General features: G+C 50.3%; 2 protein-coding genes across 2 annotated transcripts; both read left to right on the forward strand.

Moving 5' to 3' along the window:
- Positions 1–10,379: 10,379 nt before the first annotated feature.
- KVR01_004947 (uncharacterized protein) lies at positions 10,380–12,237 on the forward strand. Its single transcript, XM_044786462.1, has 2 exons — positions 10,380–11,112; positions 11,206–12,237. Exon 2 carries the CDS (start codon positions 11,695–11,697, stop codon positions 12,139–12,141), a length of 447 nt encoding a protein of 148 aa, XP_044645392.1. The 5' UTR covers positions 10,380–11,112; positions 11,206–11,694; the 3' UTR covers positions 12,142–12,237.
- A 6,725-nt stretch (positions 12,238–18,962) lies between these two features.
- On the forward strand, positions 18,963–23,605 carry KVR01_005142 (uncharacterized protein). The gene is made up of 2 exons (XM_044794655.1): positions 18,963–21,149; positions 21,398–23,605. The coding sequence occupies exon 2, from the start codon at positions 21,569–21,571 to the stop codon at positions 22,985–22,987; it is 1,419 nt and encodes a 472-aa protein (XP_044645587.1). The 5' UTR covers positions 18,963–21,149; positions 21,398–21,568; the 3' UTR covers positions 22,988–23,605.
- The last annotated feature ends 937 nt before the right edge of the window (positions 23,606–24,542 follow it).

A 24,542-nucleotide genomic window follows, 5' to 3' on the forward strand; every position in this document is an offset into this window, starting at 1 on the left:
AAGAAGAAATAAGTAGTTAAATTAAAAGATAGTTATATAGTATAAAGAAAAAATATAGTATAGTTGAAGCCCTCTTATAGAATGGAAGGTATATAAGGAAAATGCCGGCAATGACAACCAGGCACCTTTAGAGCAGCCTTCTATAGGATAGACTCTCTTAGGATAGCCTTCTGTAGGTATTAGCAACTATTAGCTGACCTTTCCTAAGCTCCTTGATAGGGACCTGATTACGGAAATTGTGGGCCTAACAAGGGTGGAGGAGAATAAGGTCCTCGAGAGGGAGCTCGACGTTCCCTGAGGACGAGTACTTCATGGTGGAATACCTTCAATTCCTTCATTCGAGGGAGGACTTCACGAGTAAGCTCACACGTCACTTGTGAGCACAGCCTTGGCTTCGTTCGAAGTCTCGCCCAGATCGGATCCCCGCGATCCGAGATTCAAACGTTCAGGACTTGCAACCAGTGCTCTCGACTACGCAAGAACATGGAAGAGTAGGACCACTTCGAGCTCTACGGTGCCATCGACGTCAATCCATAAGTAAGCGCTGAATTCATGGCGCTGGTTGATCAAACCTGCGATGGACGTGGATCTCATCAGAACCGCCAGAGAACGGGACAGGGGAAGTCCAAGGGCAAGAGGCCTGCCAACGCTGACAGGGAGGCTGAGCCCGAGCCTGGCTCCTCTGCCGAGGCTGTCGTTGACAAATAAGCTGTCCAAGCTTTACAGTCTGAGCATCAGAGGACGGTTGATAGTTAGGTCTCTGCAGCGCCCAGACAACTCAGACAATTCCGGCAAAATGTTACTCGCCGAACGAAGCTCGTGCCTCCTCACGAGGGTGTCACCGAAAAAGCGAGGGTGGGAAGGGCTGGAGTCCAGAGCGTTTCTTCGAAGTACCAGGAAGATCCACAAGTCCCTGCGAGTGTCTCTGCTGGCAGCTCAAAGGAGCTGCAGTCGCGGCAGATCCGGGACGCTGATGCTCGAGCCTGCTGGAAGGTGTCCGAAGGGATGCTCGCTTAGGTCGGGGGCATCGGGAAGTTACAACATGAATGAACTCGACCGTCGGGAGCATATCGAACACGGAGGCGCCCATCTATCCACGCCATGGCCGAACTGGAGGAACGCATCAACGACCTGGATGACGCCCGGGAGTCCGAGTCTTTGCTTACCTCCGAAGAGCTGAGGCTCGTCATCAGACAATTCCAACTACCAATCTTCATCCAGTCAGGTAGTCACAAACAAGATGCCCGCCACCAAGGATAAATCCAAGTCTGCCTCGGAGGCGAAGCAGCCTGCCACAATCATCCACGACACCGACCCGCGCAGCGCAACGCAAGACACCTCCAGCCGCTCGAGGCAATCAATGATGGCGGAGGCAAAATGGCGGAGGGGCCCCTGGGATTTGTGACGAGCGGGAGGTAGCAGCATTCCGGGCCTTCGAAATCGCGTCGACACCCCAGGAAGATCAACAGCAGAGGCTGGAGCGCGTGCTGGTCGCGGCTGAGGGCCCCCGAACAAGTTTCCGGGCTAGGTTCTGGAGATAGAGACAGAGATGATGATTGCGTGGCAATGAGTTTGCAGAGGTGTTGGGTTGCGGTCTTGACGGCATTCCTTTTTCTATGGCAATGAGAGCAACGTCTTCACGTTCCGGAAGAGGGGCACAAGAGCCTGTAGAAATATACCTTGACCTTCAGTAAGCCATTTATGTCATCGGAGGTTCTAGGTTCCAAGGTTGTCAGTAGTGAATAAAGGTGCTGAAGTGTTGTTAAGGGCTTTATGAACACGACTACATGAAAATCAAAGCACGAAACTTGAGCACGGAATTCAATTATCAGGATACCAGTAGCACTTCCAGGGGTGCTTTTCGCTTGAAAAAGGTGCATTTCAATCCGGCAGAGCGTAATCCGCAGAGCGGATCAGAAGCCGAGCCTATAGACGTTGGACGTGTGCCATGTCACCATGTTTCAAACACCAGCATTTTCTCAATGTGAATGGGCCAATATGGTATTTTAAAGCCGGATCGGCTAAGGTAGTATATAGGTAGTGTTATTTTTAATCTCTATATAAACTATTTATAATAACATATATAATATTATTGAAAACTTTATATATAAACTTTAAATTAAAAAAAATATATAATAATTTTTTTAAATATAAAGTTAAAAGATTTATAATTATAATTTTTTAATACATTTTTATTTAATTAATTTATATTCTTATAATTTAATTTAATCTTTAATTTCATTTAAACTTCTTTTTAATTTTTTTTAATATTTTTTTAAAAGAGTTAAATTTAAAAAAGTTTTAAATTTAAATTTAAAACTTTTATAAATTTTAATTTACTTTAAATTAAATTTATAATTCTTTAATTTTATTAAAAATATATTAATTATTTTAAATATTAATAACTTCTTTTAAAGTAGAGATTTATTTTTATATAAATATAAATTTAATTATTAATAGTTATTTTTTTATATATAAATTATTAAAATTATAAATTTAAATAATATAATATAATTATTTTATTTAATTCTTTTAATTTAATAAAAGTATAATAAGTTAAGTAACTACTTTTAAATAATATTATTTATAAAGTTAATAATCTTTTAAGTTTATTAAATAAATATATATTTATATTATAAAGTTAAAACTTTTAAGAAAATAATAACTTTATTTTTATTTATTTTAATTAATTTATATTAATATATAGTTTAAACTATATAATAAATTTAATATAAATATATAATATTATTATAAAAGTTTTATATCATAAATTTAATTAAATTAATTTTTAAAAATATATTATATTTTATTCTTTTAAAACTTTAATTATTTATTTTAATTTAATAGTAAAATTAAAAATATAAATTATTTATAAGTATATAATATAAATATATAATAAAGTTTTTAAAAATCAAAGTTTTTATAAATAAATTATAAAAATATATATAAAATTATTAAAACTTTATATATAAATCTTTTAAAAGAATTATATAACATATTAAAATATATAATATAATTAAAACTTTATTTTATTTATATTAATATAATATATAAAAATATTAATAATTATTTTATATAAAAGAATATTAAAAATAATTATAAATATATTTTATATATATAATTATAATTTTACTTTTATTTTATATATATTTAAGGATATATATAATACCTTTATATAATAATAAATACTTAAAATATAATATTTAGAAATAATATAATATTAATAATAATAATTATAATATAATAAATATTTATAATTTTAACTATATAATATATAAATAAAGTTAAAAGTATTATTTTAATAATAATATTAATTAAAATTATAAATAAAAGTAGTTTATAATTTAATTATTATAAAAGAGTTATATAATAAGATTAAATCTTTAAAAATAGTTATTATATAAATAAATTATATTAAAAGAAGTTTAATTAAAATTATCCTTTTAAATATATATATATATATTAATAAGATCTTTATTAAGTTAGTTTATAAAGTTAATATTATAATCTTTATTAAAATATATAGTTATTAATTTTAAAAGAATTTAAAATAAAAATAATTTATAATATATTATTTTTAAAACTTTTATAATAAAGTATTAAAATTTTTAAAAGAGTTTTAAAAGTAATTTATAAAAAATAGAAAAGAATATAATAAATTTATCCTTCTTTAAATCTATACTTTTATTATTAATAACTATTAACTTTTAATAATATAGAAAAGTATAATAAAAATAAAGAAAAGTAAATTTAAAGTTCTTTTAAAAGATTATAAAAATATATATAAAGTTATTAAAACTTTATATATAAACTTTAAATTAAAAAAATAATTAAATTAAAAATAGTTATATAATATAAAAAATATAATATAGTTAAAGTCTTTTAAATATATATATATATATATATATTAATAAAACCTTTATTAAATAAATTAATATTATAACTTTTATTTAAATATATAATTAATTTTAAAAAAGTTAAAATAAAGAAGTAATTTATAATATATTATTTTTAAAACTTTTATAATAAAGTATTAAAACTTTTAAAAAAGTTTTAAAAATAATTTATAAAAAATAAAAAAGAATATAATAAATTTATTCTTCTTTAAATCTATACTTTTATTATTAACAATTATTAACTTTTAATAATATAAAAAATATAATAAAAATAAAAAAGAATAAATTTAAAGTTCCTCTTAAAAGATTATAAATATATATATAAAGCTATTAAAACTTTATATATAAACTTTAAACTATTAAAGAAAAATAAATAATTATATAATATAAAAGAAAAATATAGTGTGGTTAAAATTATATTTTATAATTAAAATATAAATTATTAATAAATAATTTTAAAAATTAAAAAAATATTATATAAATTAATAGATAAATAGAAAATATAATATAGTTAAAGCCTTATATTATAAACTTTTCTTATAGGATGGCCTGGGCAAGCATCTCAGACCGGTGAGCGGCAGTGATGAGAGCTTCAAATGTTGAGGCTGAGCCACGTCAAACTTGTTGTGATACCCTGGGCTGCAATCATGGTGACTGCGTCAGAAGCACCGTTCTGGACTTCCCCCAAAAGACCCGGTGGTCAAGGTTGGCAGTCCGACGACTGTCCAAGCCGGACGGCGCGTGTTTGGCCAACCACGCATCAGCATTGGCTGCGAAGATTTGCCCGTGGTGGAAGCAATGCGTCGTTTGGTGCCTGCCGTCTTTTCTCTCTTTTCTTAGTCGTGGCACGGTGGCGCTCCACGTCCTTTAGTCCGAGACGTCCAACCCAGGCAATTCCAAAGGGAGGGGGCCCCTCCCCCATGGTCGGAACCGAGGCCGAAGTGACAGGCTTCTCCACCCCGGGGATTTTATGCTCGGATGCCGGAAGTGCAGGTGCAGGTGCAGGATGCAGGGAATGCCCTATGCAAAGCTGGGACAGTGGTTGTGCACAAAAGTACGGTCTCGAACATTACTTGCCCAGGTGGTTATACGCGCAGCCTGCATTGCACGCCAGAGCCCACGGCTGCAATATCTGGGTGCCGCAGCTAGTTGGAGTACGGACCGAGTACTACACAGTAGCTTCAATGCTATGTACCTAGGTACTGCATAGTACTCCATACAGTCCAAGTCCAGTGGCTGTGTGTAGAGTCTATCTAGTACGGCACAGGCACAGTGTGTACGCACATACTGTGTCAGCCCAAGGCGGGCAGCCTGCCAAGCCTGCAAAGAGGACTGCAGGAATCAAGCATCCTGCACGCTGCACCTGACTATCACCAATTCGATCTGCAGTCTCAACGCCCAGGGGGGCAGGGGGCAGGGGGCAGGGGGCAGGGGGGCCCCCAAGCACCACCTGCCATCCAGCCATCCAGTCAGCATCCTCGCGAGCCGCGGTGACATCGTGGAATTGCCGAGCAGCGGCCAATTAAGCGGCCAGCAGATCCCCACGAGATGAAATGGAGGTGAGCGCCAAGTGTTGCTTGCTGCTTGCTGCTTGCTGCTTGCTGCTTGCCACCCACACCCAGCACTTTGCAGCTGGCAGAGGCGGATTCCCTCACATATTGCGCGCTTTCTCGCTACCGCCCGCGGCTGGTCTGGTGTCTATAACAAGGGAGCCCTTTCTGTGATATAGGGCCACCAAAACTGCTACCGTCCTGCGACTCTCGTACGATAGGAAGCCGACTGATCTGCCCTTTTCCGGGCCAGTCCCGCCTCGTGTCGGTGGGGCCCCAGACAGTCATATGTACCCATCCCAGCCATTCCAGCCATCCCAATCCCGTGATCCACACGCTGCTTCGGGGCCGTGACAACAAAGATGGGGCCTCTTTGTGGGCTCAAATCAAATCCGAATCAGAAGCAGACACCCTACCGAATCCTAATTCCATTTTCGGTCGAGCGGCCTCAGGTACACCCCAATTTGGGAAATCGCCCACTATCCCAAACCGTCGTCATCTCCGCCACGGGTCACATCGGTACACGCATTGCTACAGCCAGACCCCCTCCGCGCCAGCCTAGTCCTGGAGCTGAAATGCACGGGTCCAGGGAGCACCCCTTCCAGGCGGCGATCCCCAAGCAGGATTTGCCCATTGCACGCTGCCTAGTCTGCGATGTCAGTCCCCCGGGGGCCGCTGCCCGATCTCGAATGGGAAGAAAAGGGTGTGTTCCGTATCTCAAACCTTGCTGGGCCTTGGCGCACCCCCGGTGTGATGTTGTCGACAGGATGCAAATATGGCTTCACGCTGCAAGCACGGCGCTGGTCCATCCGCCCACTTGCTAGGCTCCGCAGCCCTCGGCTTCTCCACTGCTGAAATCGCGAGCGACGTCAACATCACATAGATGGCGTTTCTCGGGCCAAGCAGGGCCTATTACCTAATTCAGGGTCCGAGTCTGAAAACGTCTCTCGGTCATTTTGTGGGGAGGTATTGGTATTGAAAACAAGCTCCTGTCACACATCGGCACGGCGCCCAACCGTCGCCGTAGTCGATGTCCCCCAGCTTTCAAACTTGACTTGAGAATGGCCCGACCGAAGCTGCAAGACACTCGAGTAATCTCGGGCCCATCCACCAGAACCAAGATGGTATGAAGTCAGGCTCGGGTTCAACCGAGACCACAGATACCAGCCGGTTATGTTCTTGGTTGACGACCCTCGCTGCGTTGAGAGTGGGAGCCAAACCGTCGAGGCGGTCGCGGGCCGCAACGAACTATCACATATCAGATCACGCTATAAACATCTTCCCAACCCCGTCATCCGCCGGCCAAGGTCTCCCAGAAGGGTTTGTGAGGCGGTTCAGCTCCCGTCGTTAATCGATGACCACGGTATGCATAGGCCCCAACTAGACTGTAAGTCGAGGGCCGCAGAGCCACCGGCCTTAAGCAAAGCTAATCAATCGTCAAACAATCGGAGTCTGGGCACGTTGGCATTTGCGCCACGAGACCACATGCAGCCATGTTGGGAACAATTGCAGCGAGTGAGACCGAAGTCTCTTTTCTTAGGCACCCGGCTTTTCCGAGAATCCATGAATACATACTTTAGCCATGTGACAGTCTTCCTGGGCTTTGACTTGAGCACCAAATCCCGACAGATATCAAAGCCCTCTGGGGCAGTGATGTTGCCCGAGCGGATCAGATGCTGGGCACTACAATTGATTTGCAGATTTTATCAAAGAAACAAAAATTTGATGTGCCTGCAGATTCATGTGAGTCAAGTCCGTTGGTTTTCTCCTTTTGTAGACTTTTGTGAAATCCTGCACACATGGATCGCAATCCTGCGAAGTCGGTACTACCGCCCAACACAGCGCACCGTTTCCCGGCCCGTGTGTTTCTTGGTAGTCTCTTGAGATACCCGTGTACACAGTATGTTATGCTTCCACAATCTACCTCTGCCGAGCGAGCCTTAATGAGGGCAGTCCCGTGGTACCGTGGTGATTGATAGGGCTGGAGATCGATTCAACCAAACTATGGATCAGGAGATCTAATGTTAGCATGATCTGATATAGTCAATAGTTCCAAGTCGCGAAGAAAGAAGTAAAGAAACTCCGTGATACATTTCAGGCCGCCCACAATGACTCGCCTGCACCAGCGGATGATGCCTGGGCAGGGCACCCTCAAGCCCTACAGGCTGCTGGGACAAGGCAGAGTCAGAAACACGGAGTCACCGAGTTCAATGCTGCAATGGCGGCATGTCGGTTGGCCGAGGAGGCAGACAAGGTTTGTTCTGCCGCTTGAACCAGACTTTGGGCGACAGGCGGGGCACCAATGTTGGAGGAAGTCTGGTCGTGGTGGAACTTTGGTTCAGGGGCGGGGGTGATGTACAGCGACGATGTCGCTACCGTGGCTGTCTATCACCCTAGGCTGTGCCCCTTGATGCTCACAGATGTATCTTTACAGGGCAGATCTGGGATTGAAGGAATTACTTGCCACATTGAGGTGTAACGTTGGCGAGCACGTGCTGGCTAGCGTTGTGGGCATTTGTTACTTTCGAAGAGACACGAGACGAAGAGAAACAATATGCTGGGAAATCTTTGAAGGCATTCGACGGAAGATTAGGGATCGTGTCGAATAAGAACAAGCCATTCTGTAAAAGCTCCTCCAACGGATGGAATTGGACTTGGTGCAGCAAGGTGTGAGTGGCGACCACCATGTCAGTCTAGCATACAGGTGTGGGTAGCCCAGAGCAGTGACTCTGTACGTAACCTTTGAGGCTTTTACTGGTCCGTGGAGGCAGTAATTTAAGCCTAGAGGTGTGTTGGTCCAACCTGTGATTCAGAAGCCTGACTTTCCGCAATGATAGCTACGATCATGGTGTTGTGTGCACCGACCAGATGTTCAAGCCTGCGGGCGCGTCAGGTTTTTGGGAAGGAAGCGAGAGCACATAGGAGATTTCCCAAGCGATTATATGGGAAGGTATGCAGACATGTCTTGATCGCCCCACGGTCGGCAGGGCAGGAAGATGTATTCAGTGCTTCCCATTCATCCCCATACTCAGACCTTTGTCGCACAGAAATGGTACCCACTCAGCGCTGTACATCATGCATTGGTTGACCAAACTTTTCCAGCGGGGAATGTCCCGGGTGCCTGATCTCGACGCAACCTCTGTTAATCTCAGACGTTGGTGCTTGTGATCGGACATGAAATTTTAGGACGGAAGCCCAACGGATGAGCTAGCAATGTCCACAACTTCTTGCAAGAGGCCATGCCGCGACGAGGGCGGTCCGAGATCTACCAGTGTGTGCTTTTCCTTCTCTTTGGGCAAAGTCTATTGCGGAAGCTCGGTATCTAAACCGGACCAGGAATCGGGATATCTACGAAGCGACATGCATAGCATACGATACCCCTTGTAGAGCTGACAAGGCCGCCTTGGCTAACCGAGAATTTCAAGTCGACAGACAAGTGCCCCGGCATGAACAGGTCTCAGGAGAATTTACCCTGCTATGCCATTGTTCTTGATGGAAAACTTACCTATCCCGTCACAGTGTATTTCTATTGCTGGGCCCAAAAGTTTCAGCAATGAGTGCAGTCCCGCTGTAGAGACATCATGCCGCTGCTGGGTAAAGACTTGAAACATGACAGAAGAAACAAGAGACAGGGAGGAGAAACATGGGTGCCACTATCGTATTGCTTCTTAGCCGGCCCATGATGATCATACAAGGACAGAGTTTCGGACGAACTGTCTCGCGTGCCCAGGGCCAGATCCGCCTACCGGGCCAGCATGACAGGGAAACGAGCCTCGGTCGTGGTATAGCGACGATGACAGCCATGGGTGTCAACCTCTCTGTCGACCTGTCTGTCAAGGCTCGTCGAGGGATATAAATGGCTTCATGAAACCCTGCCCTGCTTGCAAGAAAAGCCGCCGGAGTGCGGCCGCCGCGGGCGCCTCTTGAGAAAGTCTAAAAGTTACCGGGGAGCACCATTATCTACTGCATGCCCGTCATTCTGGGCCGCTATCACTCCTTTGTATGCCCAGATTCTAGCCTTGTGGTCCAGCAAGTGGACGCCCCACATCCTTGGTACCCAATGCTACGCAATAGCCTAGCCAGATGCCGGCTCGGTTTTTTCGGCCACATCCAGGGTGCATACCGCGCAAAACCTCAGAGAGGAAATGAGCGATCCACAGCATGGTTGTTCGGAACCTGACTGGCCAGATCTTGTGAGACGGGAATGAACAGGAAATGGCGGCTCCATCTACCGGGGGTTACTGGCCGGGCTGGCTGGCTGGGTTGCCTGGGCCAGCAAATGGGCGGGCGAAATTCCAGAAGCTCGCCCTATAGGCGAAACAGCTTCTGGCTAGGTCGTGGCTAAACTGCAGTCCTAGCCCGGCACAGGCTAGACAGAGTTGTGTGGACATGTATCACCACGCACTGTTGGCGACTTGCCCTCGCTGACAGCCGCTACCATGCCCATTGTAGGTATAGTCGTGACGCACGGGACTTTCTAAGGCACGGGTATCTCATGCGCACCATCTTGAGACGAGCGAGCCCGCGACGACGTTCACCGCCAAGCTACAAGAAGTTCGGTTGAGGGGCGAAGAGGATGTAGGGGATGTTGGCGCAGATACTCGCGCAGAAGGCACAAAACTCTTCTCGGATGGGAGTGGAAGGGGGCGGAGAAGAAGTAAGGGCGCCACCGAGAAAGAGTGAACTGCTCGCTTCGGTGGCCATCCGGCCAACAGTGGACCAAGGGAAGTGCTAGGTAAAAACAAATGGACCATATCCGGGCCATTGCTAGTTATCAAGGGTGGCCGATATTACCACGGAGATTTGGCCCGTGTCAAGTCGGCAGATCGCCGAAAAGGACCACTGGTCAGATCTCGACAAGGATGTCGTCCCATCCTCGTCCAAAGGGCCAGATGATGATCGGTGGGCAGGGTAGCAGAGGGGAGTGGAGGATCGCTTCGCAAGGAGGGACTGGACAGAATGCACCGTTGGGTCTTGGCGACAACGAGGTACAAGGTGATGGGAGCCCGGGTGCACGTCTCAGATGGCCTAGGCAGCGAAAGGGAAGAAGATTTCGGGTAGATCAGATCGGGACGCCAAACTCGGGATGAAAGATTGCCAGCATCGTAGCGTCATCAGAGGGCCCACCTGCAGGTCGCCTGGGCGTGGCTGCGGCCCTAACAAGACCGTTGGCACCCCCGAGCGCTCGATCGGCTGCACCCGAGCGCCGTGATGATGCAAAAAGAAACGGTGACAGCCTCGCCAGGCAAGGGCAGAGGTGATTGGCAGGCTGGGAGAAACACAATTGACAAGTGTTCCCAGCACGGACTAGCCTGTGACCACGTTCCCCGGCCTGTGCTCTATCCGGCAGCAAGGTTCATGGCATAGCTGCGGTGTGACACAGGAAGGCATCCCAGCAGCCCAGGCGGAGCAGCAGCAGGGAAACAAGCAGCAGCATGTCGATCAAACAGCCTGCAGGGGCGGAGAAGGCCATGTTATCACGGGCTCGGTCGATGTGGTATGGGAGATAGCTGGCACCACAGCAAGTGGCCGGGAAACTGTTGACAGAGGCACCCCGTGGTGCTCGGGGACGCGACAAGCCGCGCGGAGGGGCGGGAAACCCGGGAGCGCAGATACCGGCAGTGGTGCCCACAACAGCCTTGCACTGCAGGATGTTGCGTCAAGAGGTAAGCACACCACGACACACCACCACCAGCAAATACCGTACGGGCACGATCTCACGCTGGTGCCACGAGGCCATGTCTTGTTGACCTGTTTAGCACGTTTATGCAGGGTCTGCGTAGCATCAGATCCGAGACAGCGGCCATCACGCCGGAGCGCTAAGGAGACGGATCAAGCTCTGGCGCTTCTTGTCCATGCATGGGACAGACGAGCGGAACGCCCAAGGACAGACAAGCCGGACGGGGCCTCCCCCGATCTGCCCAGCGGGCAAGCACCTTGTTGACAAGGCCGTTGTAGTGCTTGCGGTGAGTGAGCACTGAGGGGAGCAACTGGTCTGGCGGCTTGTGACCCATGCATTGAAAGATGACAGACGGTGCGTGGAAGCGCGCCGTGCGGCTGCAGAAATAGCTCGGCGTGGATCGCATTGCCTTGTGCGGCGTCGCTTGGCCGGCGCGGACCAAAGGCGGCCAGCGGGCACAGGTGTTCGTTCTGTCGTGGGCGTATAGGCTGGCGGCGGCATATCCGGGCAGCTGTCAAGGCCATGAACCCCTGGGGCACGAATCGTCAGATCGTCTGATGTCAACCCCATGACGCATGAAGGCTGTGATCAGCCGGCAGTGGGCTGCAGGGCCAGCAGGGCTATGATGTCAGACGAGGGAGCAAGGGCTTCTCTGGGATTTGAGTTCAAGCCAAAGCTGCTGGCCAGGAGCGACGGGCCGTGGACCGCCTGGAACAGCTCTGCATTGACAGAGATTCGGCTGCCGAGAAGGTTAGGGGTCAAGGTCGGGACAAAGGTCGGGACAGGGCTGCCCAGGACACTGGATTGCAGTCACCGAACCGGACCGGGCCCGGAAGAAGCGGCTGGGTGGCGCACGGCGGAGGGTTTGGCAGTGCCGATCAGGCAAACAGCAGGCGAGAGAGAAGGGTTCTCCTCTCGGATGGAGGCGGGCGGATGGACGGCAAGGCAGGCAGGTGGCTGGCCGGCCGGCGGATCGCAGATTATGCCACGGTGGACAAGGGACGAGGCCTGTTGACAGGTTGGTAGGGTGGGTAGGTTGGCGGTACGAGACCGAGTATGCAACACGCACCAAGGGAAGTCCTGGCAACAACAAGAACGAACATGGCCAAGAGGGAAGAAAGAAGAGCGTGGCAGGGGGGCAGGGGGCAGGGGGGCAGGGGGGCAGGGGGGCAGGGGGGCAGGGGACAGTGAACATTGACATAGACATGGGAGGGGGAGGGGGAGGGAAGGGGGGCTGTCGCGAGAGAGCGACACCGCCAGAGAACCGAAGGAGGGCGCGCGCAACGGCAACGGCAACGGCAACGGCGACGGCGACGGCGACTGTCTGGGCTCGAGGGCTTAAGAAAGAGGGCTGAGCTGACAGGCAACACGGCCCCATCCAACTAACCCACGAAGGCCTCTTTGGCAGTCAACTTGGACGGGACCACCGTCGCAAATAGAAAAAAAAGAGCCCCTCCAAAAAAAAAAAGCTTCGGCAGTCGGAACCGTCGCACCATCCGCACGGAGTTTGGGATCGTTTTGGGAATGACAGCTCGCCCGGCAAGGTGTGGCCGTTGTTGGGGTTCAGGGGTTTTGGGGTTCTGCGGTCAGACAGTGACAAGTGACGGTGGTGGTGTCGCGCATGAACAAAGAAGACGCAGCCAGATGCCATCCGATGTCGAGTTGTCAGATCGTGTGGGATCACCGGAAGCGGAAGAAAGGGACAGAGAGAGAGAGAAAGGGGCCGGGGGGGAGGGAGCCAGGCTGGGGAACAAATGATTTGTTATTATGATTAGGGGCATGTGTGTTATGATGATGGCTGATGGTGGAAATGGATCGATGACAGGATACACGAGAGTGGCAAGGCAGGCAGGCCTGGGGTCGTGGTAGTACTCCGTACCACCAGAGCACTCGCGTTGGCTCAGACCCTAGTCGCAACAGGAAGTGAGCTTGGGGTCTGCATTGAGCAGGATGCACCTCGCCCTTGCCTTGGGCTACACAGTTCTGACAGTCTGACAGTACTAGTACTGCCCCCTGCCTGCCGTGACTGCCCTGCCCTTGCGTGCTGCCCGTTCAGCCCCCTGGCCCTTTGCTCCCTGGTCACTTGTCCCTGACCTGGCAGGTGGGTCAGCCCAGACCTTGCAAGAGAAGGGCAGCAGGGGCAGGAGGGCAGAGGTCGAGAAGGGGGGGGGCAAGGAATTGAGGGAAGGGGTTGTTGAGGGCGCTGGGGGTTGCCCGCAGACAGGGCAGACAAGGCCGACAGGGTCGCGGCTGGAGTTCACCCGGGGCGCTGCAATGGTTCGTTCTCTTTGTTGCCTGTGGTATCAGAGGGCAATTTGAGTTTGGACCTGGCAGGCCTGGGGCACACAGGAAGAGTCAGGAGGGCGGCAAGACCCGACAGACAGGTGGTCGATGCTTAATTCTCCGACTGCGCGCCCAGGTCGGAGGTCTGCCGTGCCGCCTACCGTCCTGCCGTCCTGCCGTCCAACCGTCTGCCTGCCCGTGCCTCAACCCATCCTTCCCCTCCAATCGAGCTAGCCATCTTGCCCACCGACGGCCCAAGGCCCGTGACAGAACCTTGAACATGCTCGCACCAGCCCCTCCGGATCCCAACAGCATAGGGGACACGTGACAGCGACCGCGACAGGGCCAAGACTCGCGTGTGGTGAAGCATAAGGCGCAGGGTGGGGACACCTGGACTCGCACATTTCTCGGATAAACCGGTGGCTTTATTTGCTTGGTCCGACCCAAGAAGGTCTCAAAACCGGTTGATCATGACACCAGGGGTTGATATGTCTGTATATGGACTGTGTGCTATCATATCACAAGCTGCTGCTGCTCGCATGGGCTCCAGCGCCGTACAGTATCTGCCCCTCTGCAGCACCGTGTCAGGGACAGCGTCCAACGACCAGAATGGTACTGTCGGCTGGGCCTCGTGGGGTGGCCTGGGTGGCCTAATTGTACAGTCAGTCATCAGTCAGTCAGCCAGCCAGTCAGTCAGTCACCAGTCGGTCCCGAACGCTCATATATCACCCTCGCAGCCTCTCAGGGGTGTCTTGGAAGGCTGCACATGCCATGCCGTGCCATGCCATGCCATGCCTGCATCACGATGCGTTGCCCTGCATCGCAATCTATTTCAGCGTTGCAGTAGGCTGCCATCCGCCATCTTACCGGCCGCAAGTTGTGCAACCAAGCCAACCCCTGGGGAACTACTTGCCACCTGCCTGGCAGCCTGGCAGCCTGGCTACTCTGTCCAGAAATTGTGCACATACTACACAGTACACAAGAACCACGCGCAAGCCTGTGTTCTGGGCATATATAACACGCATAGTGACACGCATATTATAGATACCTACCAGGTATGTAAACAAACGGCGTCCCCACCTGGTAAGGACTCGTACGGAGGACGGAGGACAGTAGCAACACACGGTCTGGCGGGATGTTGGCCTGCACCCTGCAGGTCCATTTTTTAGCATTGACCTGGCGGGGCCTGCAAGTTCAAGTTGCAACCCTCCCTGCCAGCCTGCCAGCCTGCCTCCCTGGGCCACAGATGACAGCTGGGCCCACGAGGTCTGGAGGTCCATGGTGCGCCGTGCTCCTCCTGTTCATTGGCACGAGCGCAGGGGTACAGGGGTCTACCTGCCACAGGCCTGGTAGTACACAGTACAGTACTGCGGGTTATCCATGTGCCCCCTGTACCCCGGCATCCTTGTTCCTGGGCTGCTGGGCTGGGCACAGATTTGGCAACGCTGCTGGTGTCGCTGGCATGCTGGTGAGCGATGCCAGCCAGGCAGCCAGGACTGTCGGGCTAAAAGGTAGGGAACAAGCAAAGCCGACCTCATGCGCCGTTGGAGCACTGAGCACAGGGCACAGGGCACACAAATCAAACTCCAAACTCCACCCCGTGGCAATCAATCCCCATGCTCGCTGGCTCGCCCGCCATGTCGCGGTCACGTCTCCCGACCATCGACGCCTCTGCGTCCTCGTTCGACTCGTTCGAGACCACGTTTGCTGCCGGCACCTGCTCGTGATTTGTCCAGCCCCACCCGAACCTGAGCGCGCCTTGCCCAGCCCGCCCAACCGCAGGCCCCGCGACCGAGCTATACTCGTCGCCCATATAGGTGGGCCATCAAGATCAAGTCGAACCAGTCTCTTGACCGGTGGGCGGAACCCGTGCCCCTCCCCCTCGCCTTCTCCTCATCCGCCCATCCACCATCCAGGCCATCCAGGCCATCCCGGCCAGGCCTGAGCCCGCGGTTGAGGAAGACGGGCCACGACGGCCAGGAATCGCGGCCATACCGGTGGGTTTTTTATGGTGTTTTTTTTTTTTTTGTGTTTTTTTTGGTGCTTTTTTGGTTTGCCTTCCTTTTTTTTTTCCTGCATGATACTTGGCACTGTTTCTCTCCAGGGCTCGGGGCAGACCAACCAACAAGGCCTCTCTCCGCAGCGCGTGCCTCTCACAATGACCCAGTGTGCCCTGTGCCCAGTGCCCTGTGCCCAGTGCCCTGTGCCCAAGTTCCCACCCGCCATATCGAACGTGGGGCCGGACCCTTGCGTCCCTCGTACTCTCGTACTCTCGTATAATTCCTGCCCTACCAAGATCCCGCGCCTCAGGAACCTATGATTACCTGCAGGCGGCCAGGAAACAAGACCGCCTGTCCCTCTCGGCCGTGGAGCCCCTTTTGGCAGCCTCGTGGGCCGCCGGCCTGACGAAACGGGGCCGTAGGGGTTGAAACAGGCCCTCCCGAGCCCCCTTCAAGGAGGCTCAGGAGCTCAAGACGGCTCAAAACGGCACCACCTCCCCACTTTTGCATCAATCCTGCAGGGCAATCTATCTTTTGACAGATTTGACAGCTCGCGGACAGGCACTGACAGGCATTGACAGGCACTGTCGCCATCCAGCATCGCCCCCCGCGGCAATGCAATCCGGGAAAATCGCCGCAGAACCCATCCCCCCTCGTCTTTTATGTCCGGTGTGGGCCCGGGCCCCTGCGATCCCCTCCTGTGCCCGCTGCAGCAGCGTCTCTGCTGCTCTCTTCCCTCTGTTGCTACTGTAATGACCGAGTCTCCCCCGGCTCCAGTCTGGTCGAGGACGAGTCCCCTGGCCCCATGCGCGAGCAGCAGAGTGACCATCAATACCAGTATTGACTGAAGCAAGCAGCACCATCAACTTTGAACTTCAACCCACAAGCACGAGTCATCCGAGCTTTGTGTGCCGGCGGGGCGGGCCCGGATGCACAAGTGCCTACCCCGGGCGATTGGACACCCCGCCTTGATGCACAACTTTAATGCTTTTGTGGAGGCTTGAGTGCTGTGGTAGTAACGGTCCTGCCGCGGGTCCGTGGCCTGTCCTTGACACGCAACCGCCAGCGCTACCAGGGTTGGAGCTCGGAACTACAGGTCGGCAGTGGGAGGAGGTCAGTCTCGCGTGATGGTTGCGGCGCTACTACATGTATTTCTCAACACAGTACACCGCAGCACGTGTGCCAAACGCTAGCTTTGAGCAAGACCCGGGATGTCTCTGGTCCGTCACGCTGAGACTTGCGTGCAGGTTTGCGACGCCGGGGCCGACGATGGCGAGGGCGAGGGCGATGGCGAGGGCGAGGGCGGGGGCTGAAATCGGAATCGCTACGAGGCCCCCAAATAAGAAAAGAATAAAACGGCCAGAGAAAGACCAGACCAGACGAGACCAGACGAGAGGGCGTGCTGGGATTGGTCGGGGCAGCCCATGGGCTTGCTGACCTCAGCCCGGCGGCGCTGGGTGCGTGTCGGGGCCATCCTCGTTCGCCATCAGCTAGCCTCGATCTTGTACCGGCGCCGTTGGAGCTAAGGATGTAACCCCCACGATCTAATCCGGGTAAGACGTGTCGCGATGATACTCTTGATCTCTTGTTGATCTCTCTTCCTGATCTCTCTTGATCTCTCTGCCGCGCAGATATCAGACGGCCCTGTCAGCCTGTCTACCTACACACCAAGGCTGAGCGGTCCTGGTCTCGGCACCGTCGACACGTGCATTCAAGGCACCCTGACGTCTTCCACCTAGATTCCCGAGAGCCTCCCTCTCGTCTGGAGCAAGCAGCCTGGGGCTGCTGGGCCGGGCACGCCAAGACCTCAACTGTTAATATTAGCCCGGATGCCAGTTCCGCCGTGCCGCACGAAAGTGGCCATTCCGAGTGATTTTGCCCCTAACAAGCAGAGGTCGAAGGAACAAGTCGGCTCGAGGCCTTCTCATCGTTCATGTCCCAGCAATTGAACAGCAAACACACGAAAGGCAGTCAACGGCTGGCCATACCCAGTGGGGGTGGGGTGGCAGCCCCGGCGTCTTTGTCTCAAGGGCCAGGAATAACGCCCTGTGAGCATACCCACAACAACCTTGGAAACCCACCCAAAACCCGAAATTCATGCGGGACGTGCGGAGGGCAGACTCGGGCCAGGTACGAGGGCTACTCGGGCACTATCATAGCACCATGGCCATGACCAGGATAGGAAGGGCTCCAGCGACGGCCACGGCGGCGGCGCACCCTTCTGCTCGGTCAGTCTAGGAACGTCTCGGACCGTGATTTCTCAGCCGTGCTACTATTAGCAGGCCCACACCAGGTCAGTGGTTGTGAGATCAGCGACCGAGATGCATGACGGCCTCCAGACCCGGAATGGGCAGAGCCTCCCGGGTACAAAGCGAGACATGAGCACGTAGTACGGAGTACGGGGTACGGAGTACTTGGCACCTCTCCCAGGTACCGACCCGCCTGCCCGCACAATATGAGTGGCATCCACGCGCAACACCCCAAACCCTGGTTCCAAGCTTGGCCCAAAACCACCCTCGGGGGGTGGTACATCTTCGCCCAGCTACCACCACCCCCATCGCCAGACACACCTGTCGTTTCTGGCCCGAGACCCCCCCCCCCCATTTTACCCGTAGTTTTCAAATCTTTATCAGAAATGACGAAGACGTCCCCTGTCTCACCACCGAGCGCACCACCCTTGCTTTTGTCAGCGCTCTAGCTCCTCTACCTGCCGTCTCCCACGCGTCATGTCCGCCCAGCTCACACGGTGGGCACGCTACTCGGTACAGCCCAGCCCACAGCTCCTCACCCTCCTCACCTTCGCAGTCATGCCGGGCTGGAGGATGGGGCACTGCCAATCCAGCACGTTGGCAGCTGATGGCGTCGCCGGTGGGTACAGGGAGGCTTTCCCGCTGCCTTCGGGGCGTTCGAACCGGCTCGGCCTGGCACCCCTCGCAAACGGGCGGGCCATCAAGAGCACGGGAGCTCCCACACCAGCACCAGCATGCTCCACGCGGGTCACTGCAGGGGAGATGGCAGCCTCACCTCCAGCTTCGACGACTCTCTGTCCACCGCGCCAGCTTTGCACCCACAAGCTCCGCGCCGCCAGGGTCGAGCCGCGCCCTCTGCGCGCCCGCACAAGTGAGCGGGCGCGGGAGGAGGAGCCGTCTCATGATGGGAGACGGTGCCGCCCCGTCGTGCTTCAGCAGCTGTGAGGGCTCTGACGGAACAAAGTCGTCCCAGTGGGGCACCCAAGCCAGACAACATAGACAGGAAACGCCGACTGCTGGCTCGTCCGCAGATCTGGGGGGGGGGGGTAGGGGCCCATCTCGGCGAGGTACCTGACTGAGCGTACAAGAAGCTTGAAACCTCACGGCTCATCTCGTCGAGGACAAGGGTCGGGGGTAACATGGATTAAGGCTATGGACCGGGGGGAGGTGAAGCTGTGCAGTCAATGTGTCTCCAGCCCCCCACAACGTGGGCCTGTGTCAACGCTTTGAATACAAGTCTCCACCTAGACGCCGCCCCTGTCAGCTATAGCAACTACTCCTTTATCCCTGCTGTCCTGCTCCGTCGAGGGCGCGCCATGTACCTCCTGGTGCGAGAGCAGGACATCGTCGGCCGTGCAATTCAGGGCCTGGCCCCGAACGATCTTCGTTGACGATCATATCGAAGCTCCCCTGCATGACTAAATACTGTCCCTTCCGACGACCTCGCCTGCTCCAAGACTTCCATCACTTCTATCTATATCACCATCACGACGAGTACCACACTACGCCGCCATCTCAGACCGGCCCAGAGACTCATGTCACCTGTCAATGCCACGCCAGATATCATGCTGACCGTCCTATAACACCCTTCTTTTAAATCTCCCTGGGCCCTTTCCTTCTCCCTCACACCCGGCAACCACCAGCCACAGAGCCATACGATTTGTCCGCTCCAGGTGATATCAGCCTTTTACGCTTTGGTCCGCCGATCTGTTGGAGCATAACCGACACCACACTCACAAGCTCACCGTCAACACCACTCCGAGCCGGAGGCGACCCTGACCCGGCCCTGACCTTTCCGCAAGACCTGGCCAGACCTCCCCGGCCGGCCACGATCTCTTCTCGTTCGACCATCAAGGACCTACCACACATCAAGACTGTCAATCTTTTTTTCTCTATTGTTCTCGCACCTCCGTCGGCCATATCGAGGTTGGGCGACAAGATATCAGTGACACCCAACCTGCCTACACGGGGCTGTGTCCGTTGCTGCACGGCCGCGCCGGGAGACATACTCCCATACGGACGGATACCCTCTTAACCACTGCATTTGTGAACCATCGTTCTCGAGTTTGTGGCGTATCAGACTCCCCTAGACCCACTGAGACCCGTGTGTGAGCCAGTCAGGTCACATTTGGCCAGCATCAGGCCCCATCACATCTCTCACCAACTGCGACTCACGCAAGCTCTTTTGTCTTGCTCAGGAGAGTAGACTCCGACGTCTTGGGCCCACGCTTGCCTTGAGCAGCCCAGCCCATAGGCTCGCCTGGAACGACCGGGAAGCAGCGGTCAGCTTGACTGAAATAGCACTACACCTCGGTATCGAGGTGCTGCAAGGTCTGGGGCTTATTCAGAGCACGTACTGTTCCGCGCCATCCTGCCACCACTCAGCCATTGGCCCTTACGCAAGGTACCGCTGCACAATTTGAGCTTGGAACCCTCTGGTCAGTGGGTAGCCCCTTCTGAATCTCAGCAAGTTTGGGTCTCGTTCCGCTGCTCGAGTCCTGGCATCTGCCAGAGGTTATAGCGTCGAGGCGGCCTGATCTCGCATTACCATCCATCCCCGCTGGTTCCCAAGCGAAGCACACCTCGCGATCCAACCCCAGCTCGGAGAAAATTCGATCTCTTCGCGCACTAGCCCGGGCAGACACCCATCCCCTTGCAGTCTCAGTACTTGGGTACACCAACCCTGCACTGTCGGGACTCGCCCTGTCCACGTCAACCGTCGTTCGGAGCAGATCTAACATATCTACGAGCACTACCCTCTCCACTTCTGTATCACGATCTCTGGGTAGATCTGTCCATCCACCTACGCTGCCGAACCCATCCCGACCGGCACCGCCAATTTGGATCGAAATTTGCTCGTTGCAACTGCGGTCATTTCCCGAATCAACTGTGGATACTATATACGCCGGTATTTGAAGATTATCGAGATCCTGTAGTGACACTGCACTCGCCCGTGTCACGAATTACCTTTCGTCAAAGTTTCATTGCGCCTGTCATTAGAATCATCGCAGTGTTGTCCTTGAGGAAGGCCCACTCCTCCTTTGAGATTTGGCTCCCGGTGACCACCCCAAAGACAGTTCGAAACCTTTCGACTATCTTCGTGGCAGACAACCTGCTCTTTGCTCTCGCATCTTTTTCGGTCTTTTCTTGGATGGACCTTGCCATCTCAAAGTTTCCGCACCTCCCGCAACAGCACGACCCGCACTCTCGACGACAGAGACAAGTTGTTGATTGCCACAGCAAGTGCACAGCAAGTTCCGAGCGATCCAGTCCAGCTTTCCAGAAATATCCGACAACGGTTTAATCTTGACGTCCATTCCATACCACGGGACGTGATCGTTTCTTGAACTCCAGGTGATCGTGTGCCGGGGTGCGCGCATCTCTCTGCGGTTCCTCAACCAACACGTGCTCCCGCAGGTCCAGGACAACAAGCCGGAGGCTCCTCATTTACATCTGACGAGCCTTTCTTTTTTTTTTTTTTTTTTGACAAGGTTAGTCCGTGTTTCTTTTATCCATGTGCTGTGGATGGCCGTCTCTGTCTGGTGGTTGGCCTTTTGCAATTTGTGGTGCTGTTCAGAAGCCGGCGCTATAAGGACTGAGCATTCGAAGCTTGCGAATGAGTTCCACTCCCAGGGAATTCCTACTACCTTCTACTAGTCACAGTCCTAGAGAGTTGTCTCGGTCTTTGGTGGATGTCCTTGACGGGGATCAATTTGGTTGCTGACTTGGGTTGCGGCAGTTCAAACCAGCGCGAACTTTTGGTCGCAGCTAACAACTGTTATTTGAACACGGGATCCGCATACAGGATTGGCCTTGAGCAAGACCATTCCGACTGACAGAAGAAACGCGATCCGAGTCGAACGGCATACGAGCGAAGCATCTGTCGCCGTACGCAAACCCCGAAGCGGCAATGTCTGCGTACGACTTTGCCGGAAACCCTCAATGGGGACCATTGTATCCACTGGGGGGGTCTTCCCAAAACCTCCTGCCTCATGTGTCTCATGCCCCCCAATCGATGTCGTCGTCCTGGGATCATAGCTCCCCGTACCGGTTGACAATGAAGCAACAGCCAGAGAGAGCAAAGGCGGCCAACGCAAAGGACAAGGACCGGAAACCAGTCGATCCTCCACCAGTCCTGCAACTCGACGTGGATCCGAGCCAAGATCCGTTGCAGGTTTACATCACTTCCCCTTACCTATTCGTTCAAACATTCCTAATAGGCGCCGCTGAATCCGACCCGGATCCAGACCTGAACGCGCTCACAGGAAATACCTGCACCAGCGGACACGTTGTCAAGGATGACCGAGGTGTGCACAACATGATGTTTTGCCTGAACGATATTTCTATCAAAAAGGAAGGCACTTACAGATTGAAATTCTGCCTTTTCAAGCTGAACACAACGACGGGAGACGTCGAAAACCTTACTTCAGTTTGTTCGGAACCCTTTACGACATACAGCGGAAGGCATTTTCCGGGCATGTCAGAGTCGACGTCAATGACAAGGCTGTTGGTTGACGCTGGAGTTCGGCTTCGTCTGCGCAAGGAATCCAAGGCGATGAGCACCAAGAAGAAGAACAACGCATTCGCGCACATGATGAGCCGCAGGGCCCGTGACGAAGACGAGGACAGGCCCGGAAAACGTGTACGGTCTGAAACTGGAGACGAGAAGCCAATGAACTACTCGAAACATGGCAGTTTTTCGCAAGCGCATTCGTTCGCGACGCATCCGACTCCTTCGTCGTCAATGTCACACTACCCAGGCGGCTTCCACGCGGTCACTTCGTCTCCCAGCCAGAGTATCGCACCGATGAGCTCCATGCCGACTGGTTACAACCAAGGAATCCATTCGGCCTCGCCAATGCTGAGCCTCGACACACACGTGAATCACTACCACAACAGTCCAACTTCGACCGGATCGAGCTACCACTCCCCAGTGCGACAGTCTCCTACCACCGGGTATCAACTGCAAGCTACCGTGGCGTCTTCTCAAGGCCTCGTGGCGACGAGTCCGTTGGCTCAGTATAGCAGTAGCCACGCGACGCAGCCTCCAATTCTACCGCCGGTCGATATGATGAACCCGCACGCAGGCTCTTCTCCTGACTTGAACTACACTACATCTACAAATTATGGTGGAGGGTACCTACCTTCTTCGCAATCGAGGCCCCTCCCTTCGATGCAGCAGAGGTCAACCAGCTGGGGATCAAGCATGCCAATGCGCATGAACGCGCCGATGCTGCAGAACGGGCAGTCGCTGCCATCCGTCAGTGGGCCATACGGCGAAGGAGCCATGTTCGAGCAATACAGCTACGGACCGAGGGATGGTCATTGACTACTGGCCTGACGGCTGGGATAGGCACGATGTCTTTTCCCAGCACGGCGAAAAGAATGGTTGATGATGACCGAGGATGATTGGCGATACTCAACGGCGCCTATAATCGAACCTGATGCACACTTTCACGTTTTCAGTTCTAGCATCTTGGGCTGTCCCGCTGGTGCAGATCCAGCGGGGGGCTTGTGTTTATTAACGAATACCTTTTTTAAAACCCCATGTGTTTCCTAGCTACTACTAATTATCGAGCATTTCTGGGCGGGCAAAAGAGAACAATAGGCGGAGGAGACGCACCATTTCATGAAACAACAGGAAATTTCCCAAGATACCCCCATACCCTGATAGCATTTCACCCAGGATCTTTCATTTGTGCATCTCTTCCGGGCATCATCGTTTGGAGTTCTTTGGACTGTGGATGCCTCACTCGGAATATGTCTACCCCAACCCGGCTCCCCCCTGTTTGCTTTAGGCCTCACTGGCACCCCAAAATCCCATCCTCATTACAGAATCAATGGCAATATCTTCGTATGCGGATCATGAGATTACCTTTAGGACCGCCCATGCACCCTGGATGCCTGGGGTGCGGATCTCTTTCCGGCGTAGTGATGTTACTCTGCCCTCGGCTTGTGCGGAGTACCTGCATACCTAGGTACTTAGGTATGCTTTGGGATTCCCTGGTATAGCGTACAAGTATCCTAGAGTTTTCCCTATCCTTTAGGATTTTATTAGCTAAGTAATTATTTTAATAATATATAGTATATTCTTCTATTTTAAATACTTAAATAAATATTTATTAAAATAAAATTAAAACTTTTAAAAAAATAATTATTTTATTTTTATTTATTTTAATTAATTTATATTTATTTAAATTATATAATAAATTTAATTTTTAATATAATAAAAAAATTAATTTAAATTTAAATAAATATATTTAAATATATTAATATAAAATATATTTTTAATAATAAATAATATTATAAATAATTATAAAAGTATTATAAAAGTTTTATATAATAAAATTAATTAAATTAATTTTAAAATTATATTATATTTTATTATTTTAAAACTTTAATAATTTATTTCTAATTTAATAATAAAATTAAAAATATAAATAATTTATAAATAATTAAAAAATATTATATATAACTTTAAAAAAGTTAATATCCACTTACTTAATAATTATATTCACTTACTTAGTTTTTTTTAACTACTTACCTAATATAAGAATTTATATATAGAGTTTATATAAAACTATATACTTAACTAGAATTCTCTAAATTTTTAATACTTTTAATATAAACCTCTTTTAGACCTCTTTTAGCACCCCTTTTAAAACCCTTCAACTTTACCTTTTAGGCCTTCTAAACTACATACATTCAGGTACTAACTAAGTATTTAGATACTAACTAAACACTAAAAGGCTAGAAGTCTAAAATATTAAAAGGCTAAAAAGAGGGCTAGAAGGTTAGAAAGTATATAATTTTTATTTTTACCTTCTTAACTTTTAACCTTTTAATGTTTAGTTAATATTTAAATACTTAGTTAGTACCTAAAT

Source organism: Diaporthe batatas (genome assembly GCF_019321695.1).
Source record: "Diaporthe batatas strain CRI 302-4 chromosome Unknown Contig00005, whole genome shotgun sequence".
Lineage (NCBI taxonomy): Eukaryota > Fungi > Ascomycota > Sordariomycetes > Diaporthales > Diaporthaceae > Diaporthe > Diaporthe batatas.